Here is a 9,506-nt window from a genome sequence, read left to right on the forward strand (position 1 = left end):
ATGTCTCGTTAGACCTACGTGACGGCTGGGACAGGTGATAGGCATGGTCTCTGCATTTATGTGGGATGTTTGAGGACACTGATTGGGAACAAGGAAACAATTCTGTACCTGCTGCTTGGTGATACATTTCTACGACATGGTTCTGACAGCAGGGGAAGAAAACGTCTGGTTAGAGACTCTCTCTTGAGGGTCTGGTACCACCGAGTTGGGCACTCACCCAAACATTCCAAATCATTTACTCTGTCTCTGTCCACATGAGAGGAGTATGGAAAATGAAGCTAGTTAAATAAGCATTGCAATGGAGGGGGAAGCAGAGGACTAGCCCAGCGGTAGAGACATGACTTCATCTTATCTGGCGCTTCACGGCACTGCTGACCTCAGTGATGGCGTGATGGTACCTCTCTGAGGCAGCCTTGAACTCCACCAGATGCTTCTCGTAACTTCTGATGGCTGCTTGAAGCTGTGTCTTCTCCACTGCTCCCAAGATGGCTTGGATGATCATATCTATGCCAAGACTGAGCACAGCAATTCCAATGCTACCAAGGAGAGAAGTCCCAATGTGAGCTAGCACAGTGACCAGCTTGTTAATTATGCCAGTTGTGACATTTGAGCCCACGAGTTTAACAGCCACTGCACTGGCTGCAGATGTAGCTTCTCCCAGGATGACAGAAATGACCTTTTGCACAATTGCTATCTTCTCTGTCTCCCTTTCCTTGATATCCTGAAGTTTCCTATAAAGCGTTGGCTCCAGTTTCTCTTTCAGTGCCTCATCAACCTTTTGCAGTTCCTTCTGGATTTTTGTCATGGCTTGGATAATGATGTCACAGTTTTCTTTGATGGTCCCATCTCTTTTCATTTCGATGAAGGCCAGCTTACAGCCCAAGTGGGTGTTCAGGACCCCTGCCAGCTTGTTGGTGACCTGGAAGCTGTCAGACAGGCAGTCCAGGAGCTGCTGGTGAAGACGGTTCACTTCCTGCCGCCTCCTTGGGTTTTCTGGGTAGAGGAAGTCACTCTGAGCCATATTGCAGCCACCGTCTCTGAAAAATCAAGCAGAAATTGTCATAGAGTACCTGTGTGACTCTACCCAGGAGGCCTTCAAAGTAGCCACAGCTAAAGCTTTCCCTGAGAATTTACTTAGCAGGTTTGATTTATTTGTTGGTTTGAGATGAACTAGGTGTGAATTTCTGATCCTCCAGCCTCAGCCTCCCATAGCTGTGATTACAGGCCTGTGCCCCCCTGCCTGCTTTATTCGATGCTGGGGATCAAATGCAGAGCTTCATGCATGCTACACAAGCGTCCTGAAAAGGAGCTGAACCCTCACAGCCCTTTAGAGGTCAGCTCTCCACCTCTTCCTTATTTAGTTACTTATTTCCCCAATCCCTAGCCACCACACTAAGTGTGTGGCTACCAGATATGTTTCTCAGGCACCTAGAGTTAAATCAATAGTATGAAGATTTCTGGGTTTACAGCAACACTGATATAAATTTAGTGGGTATGCATTTGATACTGTAAAATATTCACACCAGGACCGGCTAGGTGGCTTAGTGGGTACCAGTACTTGCTTTACAAACCTGCAAACCTGAGTTTGAACCCTGAAACCCACATGAGAGAGGAGAGAACTGACTCTTGGGAGGGCGGGAGCTCTACATACCCGCCGTGATGTTCATACACCCACCCACAACACCTCACCTCTCCCCAATAAATAATTTCAAAATTTAAAAAGGGAAATAAAATGTTAGCCTATTTTATACCTCTACATGCCAACTGTTTTTAAAACATAAGGACTATCGAAAATGATGCTCATGTAATATTAGAATCTTAAACAATTCTTCATGAGCCAGGCATGGTGGTGTATGCCTTTGACTCTGGCACTCTGGATGCAGAGGCAGGCAGATCTCTGTGAGTTCAAGACCAGCCTGCACTGTATAGCAAGTTCCAAGTCAGCCAGAGCAGTTCAGTGAAATCCTAGCTCAAAATACAAAAATTTCTCAGAATAAGAGTATATTTTTAAGATGGTAGATTGAACTATCATTTAAGGAGGAGGGGGACACCATACAAGGACAGGACAGTTATGGTTATGTCTGAGACTCTCTTTTGTAAAGCACACACATTAAATGATTTAGTATAGTCTATATTCATGTGGCCATTTGTTTTGTATGAAAAAGGGTCTCACATGTAGGCCAGCCTCATATGAATTCACTAGGTAGCCCAGTACAATCTCAAACTCAGTGATCTCCTGCCTCTACCTCCTGAGTGCTGAGAGCAGCCACCACACTCTGTCCTCAGCCATTAAGACAGGCTAGAGTGAGTGTCTGAAGGAAGGTAATCTCACAAAAGCATTAGTAGCCAAAGCACACTGTAGAACAATACAGGTGACTTGGGGGGGGGGGACTTTTTGTGCTTGTATTTGTGACTCACAGCACCTTTTACTAGGAGAGGAAAACAATGATACTTTTTTGAGTTTATTTTACTAAAAAACTGGGCACAGAAAGAACAGCTATGCCAAATTAATGTGCATACTTCAAATAGGCTTTCTGTGTGCCTGGCACTTTGACATTCTGTTAAAGTCTACAATGGTTAGTTTTATAATTATTTTATGTGTATGAGTGTTTTGTCTGCATGTATGCATGTCTGTGCATCATGTGTGTGCCTAGTGCCCTCTAAGGCCAGAAGAAGACACCGAATTCCCTAGAACTGAAGTTACAGACAGTTGTGAGCCTCCATGTGGGTGCTGGCAACTGAACTCAGGTCCTTTGGAAAGAGCATCCAGTGCTCTTAACCCCAGAGCCATCTCTCTAGCCCTGCTTTATATATAATATAAATATATGGTTTACCAAACAATCATTTCTCTGTTATCTGTGTTGTAAGTCTGTCTTCCTGTTTCTGTTTTACAAGGCAGGCAACTGACTACCAACTTACATTCTGATCTTGTTTGTTCTCGCATCTGTCCTTTTGTGTTTTTTTTTTAAACTTTTTTTTTAAGATTTATTTATTATGTATACAACATTCTGCCTCCATGTACGCCCACATGCCAGAAGAGGGCGCCAGATCTCATTACAGATGGTTGTGAGCCACGATGTGGTTGCTGGGAATTGAACTCATGACCTCTGGAAGGGCAGCCAGTGCTCTTATCCACTGAGCCATCTCTCCAGCCCTGTCCTTTTGTGTTTAAAGAACAATTATCTTGTGTTCAGTGCACCAGAGCACACTTAGAAGAATTTGATGCTGTCTACCCTAACACTGAAACTAAAGCCAGCTAGCATCTTTGAACTTTTGTTGTTTGTAGTTGGTGTTCGGTACAATTTCCAGGAGTGCTTTTCTCCAACCTAGCGAAACACAAAGAAGGAACTATTGGTGATGCCCCACTTCCTTGGTTTTTCTAATCAGGCTAGGAAGTTAAGGCATTTATAACTACAGTGTCAAATTGAAAAAAAAAATGGTTATACAAGATTTGTGTTTGACTTGTGTAAAGTCAATTTTTAAACAATTCCCACTTTTTATTTCTCTCTATTAGTATTGCCCCAGGTAGAGAGACACTGGGATCATTCAGGAAGGGTCACAGCTTGTGGGCTTTTGAACCGATCCCTTTAAATGTGTACATGATAGTTAAGACTCCTATTGCTGCACGGAGGACCAAGAGTGGATAACGTGTGCTGCTTCTATTCTGACTTTCAACTGTTTGCTTCTGAGTCTCAGTCTGGTTGCTGTACTCGGTGGAACAGAAGCCTGTAATTAGGCTTCTTAAAGCTCACTGATGCCTGCCGATGACACAAAGCTGTCCATGCCCAAGAGGCATTCTGGGCCGTACACTTTCTACCACTTTATTAAATTTTTGACAGTTACTTGCCTGGAGCCTGTTAAAGATCGTGGCATTACAAGGAGCCTCAGAGGTGAGTTTAGCAGTTAACAGACTATGTAAGGCAGATTTGGGCTCTCATAAAATCACTCGCTTTGAGTGAGAAAGTCCTGTGTGGGGGGTTACTCCAATTCTGCAGCCTGCTGTCACCTCAACTAAGCCAGAGTCTAGAGCCCTCCCACAGCCTGTTGGGGACTTGCTAGCCAGCAGGTGGCGCTCGTGGCTCCCGGGAATCCCATCTCACCCATGCCTTTACTGAAGCAGTTTTTCTGTGCTTGCTCTACGGCTGGGCTCTAGGGGGTTAAAATCTAGTTTGATGTGAGTGAGTGGTAGTAAAACAGGATTTTGAGCCCAAGAGTAGCTGTGCATAACTAACTCGATCACAGATTTTAAGACGTAGAGGAAGGAGGATCAGGAGTTCAAGGTTAAGGTTGACCTCTGCTACACAGTGAGTCCAAGACCAACCTGAGCTACCCAAGTCTGTCTCAAAGTGGGTGGGGTGGGGGAGAGATAAAAAAGAAAGGAATTAAGGTTAATTTCATGGTAATGTGCAGGTGGTTTAATTTTACTGGAAAAGAGCCACATTATACGAGAAAGGCTACTGCCTGTCAGAATTATTATTGTTATTTTTAAATATCTCTGGCTGGCATGGAACTTTGGATATAATCCAGGCTGACCTTAAACTCATAGAGATCTTTTTTGTCTTGTCTCCCACATGCTAGGATTAAAGGCATGTGTCACCACACCTGGTTTATCATGCTTTAGAATACCTGTTTAAATTAAAGTTTAAAGTTGACGTTCAAAATAATGGGCTTCATTATGGTATTTTATACAAATATCTCATTATGCTTCTCCCTTATTCACCTCCTCCTTCACTGCTCTGCCGCTTCTTGTTGGTCTCGTTTTCCAACAAGACTCTTTAGGGTACTTTATGAACAACACCATTGCTTTGTCTGCCAAGAGCTACAGGAATTTAGGAGAAAAATGAAGATTGAGGGCCTGCAGGAAACTTCACAGAGGAAGCTTCATGCTTCATATGATTTGAGTTCTGGTAGATGCCCAAATCATAATGTCGAGGAATTAAAAATAGTAACAGAATATTTTACATATAAAACCATTACAAAAATGTATATTTATATGGAGAAAGAGATTTGCAGTCCTACTATCTTGGTTTGTTGTAGTTAGTTCCTAAACTTTGTCTATGTGCATAAGGATCTCTACAAAGTTGTAGTCACGGTAAAATTGTAGTATAGTAAAATTTCTCTTATTTTAGCTCATTTACTTTCCTATGTTTCTAATTTTATAAGCACTTCATTAGTTATATAAACTATTCCAAACCTTTATCATTATTCATTAAATCTCAAATTATGTCACTGATGTAATGTTTATATGGATGACTTGGTTAGTTTATTTTTCCCCCATCATCTGTGTTATTTCCCTGGGATAAATAGGTAGAAAAACAAAATAAGCGGAATTATTTTCACGTGGAAGTAGAAGTTATTTCTCTCCTTCTACCTCGTGACTTCCGGGGAACAAACTCAGATTGTCAGGCTTGGCAGCACACGCTTTTACTCTCTGAGCTATCTTACTGATCCTAATATTTTATTACCTATGAAACATATTCAAATTGCATTTCAAAAGCTCTTATGCTGATAATCAAAGTAAATTCTCATGCCATGATACTGATCTCTCTCCAAAGTGGTCTTGTTGAAATAGTGTTGATTTGGAGAACATAGGATACATTTCAGAAAGAGTTTTCCTTTTAGGAATATATACTTAGGACATTTAAGATGAAATGATAAGACCCCTGGGATTTATTTCTCGCTAAATTGGAAGAGATAGTATGGTGGGATTGTAGTCGGAGGCTGTTCATTTGTTCCCAGCTGCAGACCCAAGCAATTCCACAGAAACTATATTATTACAACACTGCTTGGCCTATTAGCTCATGCTTCTCATTGGCTAGCTCTTATATCTTAAATTAACCTATTTCTATTATTCTGTATTTTACCACGAAGCTCGTGGTTTACTGGTAAGGTTCTGGGTGGCAGCTGCATCTTTCTTCTCTGGCAGCTCCTTGGCTTCTCTTTGACTCCACCTACTCTCTCCTCTTTCTGCTTCGAATTCCCACCTGGCCCTATTCTGCACTACAGTAGGCCCAAAGTAGCTTCTTTATTAACCAGTGGTATTCACAGCTTACAGAGGGGAATCCCACTGTCATAGAAAAATAAGATGGGTCTTGTTCTGTCTTTCCTAAAGCTAAGTCAAAGTCAAAGGATGATTAATACATACAAGTTCACTATGTCAGTATATTCACTGCTGTGTCGATCTGGACTTTGTCCATAATAATTACATATTACATTACCTGCGCACGCAGAGAGAAAGAGAGGGAGAGGAGGGAGGGCCAAAGCTCCCATGTTGTCACTAGTGTTCTCTCAGCATCTGCACTGCTGTCTTGGCTCTCCACTGTCCACTTGTGAGTGGACACAGCATACAAATACGGCCAGGAGCCTTGCAGAAGGAGAGAGCAGCTGCTGTCTAGTCCTGAGCCTCACTTCAAATCAAAGCTCTGGTGTTCAAATTTTAAGTTGTGATATATTTTCTGATACAAATTCCTATGAGAAATATTTAAAACAGAATGCACTAATGATTTTGAGCATTCTATTAGATAGTAGACTATCAAGTTTATCCATTCCCACTTATCAACGGATCCCATTAGGCACTTGAGACATTTCTGAGGAAAACAATGCTCACCCCAACAAAGGCTGTTTAAAGGCACATGGTGTGTGTGCCACACCGAGTGTGGTTGACGTCACAGAGTACAAGCAAGTTCTGTGCAGTAACTAAAGTAACAGCTCACTTTCATTCTCTCAGAACCAGCTTCTGGGTCTTTTGATGACATTTATGACATAGAAAGTACATGTTATCCACACAAGCAACACACTTTCATGCATCATGGCATCTCCAGCCTTCCTAAAACGAACGTCTTCATTGCTTTTCTCCTTCAGTGACTTAGTCTACATCTTTCAGTGAAAGTGTTCCTTCCCTGGCGTCTTCAAGGAGGCAATCGCCAAAGCATGCCCTGCGATCCTCTCAAAACAAAGTTGGCATTACATGCGGCTCCTCACAACTGGCATTATTCCAGAGCCCTTATCCCTTGGCACTCAGGGTGTTAGAACACTCGCTCGCAGGACTTTCTGCATTGCTTACCTTGTTGGGCTCCCCAAGCTTCTGTCCCCTCTGATGTTTAGGACTATTGTTGAAGGGCTTTTTCATGTGGGTTCATCTGGAAGCTTCTGGTGGAATGTGATGATCTACAGGCTTTGCTGGTCTCTGCTGGGTCCCTCTGCCTGTCGGGTTTACAGCCACCTCTTCCTGGCATAGTTCTTCTCAGAACTTCTCAGGCTTTAGTTTCCTACAATACAATCCATTGATGCCATACGCAATGTAACTTGAGGGATATTAATAAATTGGCAGAACTTGTTTCTATATTTTCTGTTTTTTTAATGAGTTTTTCTTTTATTAAAAATGCTGTAAAACTGAACAAAACCAGACAGGCAGAGGGATGACTCTTTGGTTGTAGCCCTGGGAATCCATCTTATCAACTCTTCCAGATTTATTTTCTTTGGCTTCTACTGCGTTTGGACCTTTATCTATTGCTGGTGACTTTGTTCAGAGTCTTAGGAGATACAAAACCAGATACAGTAAAAAATGTATCCCGGAGTTTGTTTTTTTCCAGGCTAGGAGTTCTGTTCTTTTTCACTTGTTATTGTCTTAGCAGACACTGAGGAGACTCAGTGCCTGGGTCTCCCTTTCCTCCCTGCACTGTCTCCTCTCCTCTGTGCTCCCCCTTCTCCCTCCTAAAATCATGGCTTCTGTTTCTCTAGCTGCTGTTGTTAAGTGTACACACACACACACACACACACACACACACACACACACTAAATATATATACAATCCTTTCACTCCATTTCACGTTACTTGTATGTATATGATTTCAGTGTTTGACATTTGGCATTGGCTGACCGATGAGGCGACTTATCCCTGGGAAGACGATCTTCCCCACATCAGCTCTCAGCATTTCTTTTCTATTTTATGTGTACGTGTGTGAGTAGGAGCCCGAGCGCACATGAGCACAGCTTGTGCAAGAGCCTGCAGAGGTCAGAGGAGGGCATTGGAGTTACGGGCAGCTGTGAACTGGCATGTAGGTACTTGTAACTGAACCCAGGTCCTCCAGAAGCGCACGCAATGCTGTTAACCACTGAGCCATCTCTCCAACCCAGCATGTCCATTGATGCTGTCTTTATAGGTGAAAATTGAAGGTGAGCAGTAATTCCCACACTACCTTGGACCTCTTGTCCCAGGAAAAGTCTCATTGCTCCAGGAAAAGTAGAGGACTATGTGCCTCTGGGAGGCTTTGAGAGCACTGGGGTGGGATGAAACAGAAGGAAGTCAATGCCAAGAGAAGAAAGCACAGAACAAACTTAACCAGGAGACCCAAGAGGGAGTGACCGCACCCCCAACCATGCTGATTTTCCTTGTTGCCTAGCAAAGTCTCTGGCATTTAGACCCTGGACAGTATTCAGCTCGAACCCTGTCCCCAGGCTGCCCCTTCTGCTGCACCTCGCTTTTTGCCATCTGGGTCCCACATTTCAAAGCTCCATCCACAGAAGGGATTGGCCCTGCAGGACAGGTGAGATAAGCATTCAGGTTTGGGGGACTCAGAGGGTAGCAGAGTTGACCTTTTCAATGTGTTCATCCCCACAGCCTCAGGACAGCAGTTGGTCTATGGAGAGATTACCTTAGGTGTGAGGACCCAGGCAATAGCTGCCATTGCTACTGTGCAGTCTCTTTGTCCAGGCCTGTGGTGTCTTGGTCTGCTGCTTCCATTGTCCTAGTGGGACTCCGGGAAGGTGAAAGAAGTAAGAAGGGATGAAATAAGGAAGGAAGGAAGGAAGCAAGGAAGGAAGGAAGGAAGGGAGGAAGGGTGTAGAGATGGCTGAGCAGATGTCTGTGCAGGTAAATATGAAATATGTGGTCCCAGAGGATGGAGTGTAGGTCCAAGGCAGTCACATTATCTTATCATTATCTTTATTAGCACCCCCATGGCTATGCCCACGTGGGTACCACCATCTTGGTTACCTACATGGTTGCCCTTGGCTGATGGTGGTCAGGCGACTCCACATGTGTATGAGCCTAATTACCAATGATGCACGAGTTCCCAGCAGGACTGCAAGTTCATGCATCTCCCAGGCTCGTCATGGGGTTGGCCCAACAACTGTAGATGAGCCTAGGCCTCCTAGTTTAAACGCAGCCACCTCCTGCCTCTAGTGCAGGGCTTCTCTGGACTTGTCTGGCGCCTTCTGGTGTGTGTGCTGCTTTGTCCTTTGTCCTGGTATGGCAGGGAAGAGGATCTAGGCACACTGTCAAGCTCCAACCACCAGGCACTATAACCAGACAAAAATGAAGAGGAAAGGGGTGGGTTAGACTGATAGTCTGTGCACTGTTAGGGTTCCTGGGGGGGGTCTTGGGACAGCATACAGTATTTGATTATATATGTTACCAAGGAGCTTGTTGGGGCCCTATTGTGGCTTCTTAGCCTCAGAGAAAAAATAATGTAAAAATGAACCCAGAAGAAAACTTAAGGACAATT

The 9,506-nt window shown here is 43.7% G+C and overlaps 1 protein-coding gene across 1 annotated transcript; it reads right to left on the reverse strand.

Annotated features, from left to right (window-relative positions):
• Nucleotides 1-343: 343 nt before the first annotated feature.
• Smco3 (single-pass membrane protein with coiled-coil domains 3) lies at nt 344-1,021 on the reverse strand. The gene has a single exon (XM_041680323.1). It carries the CDS (start codon nt 1,019-1,021, stop codon nt 344-346), a length of 678 nt encoding a protein of 225 aa, XP_041536257.1.
• Between the last annotated feature and the right edge of the window lie 8,485 nt (nt 1,022-9,506).

The sequence above is a fragment of the Microtus oregoni genome, unplaced genomic scaffold (assembly GCF_018167655.1).
Source record: "Microtus oregoni isolate MIOR12 unplaced genomic scaffold, Mior012 000002F_ref0000024, whole genome shotgun sequence".
NCBI lineage: Eukaryota > Metazoa > Chordata > Mammalia > Rodentia > Cricetidae > Microtus > Microtus oregoni.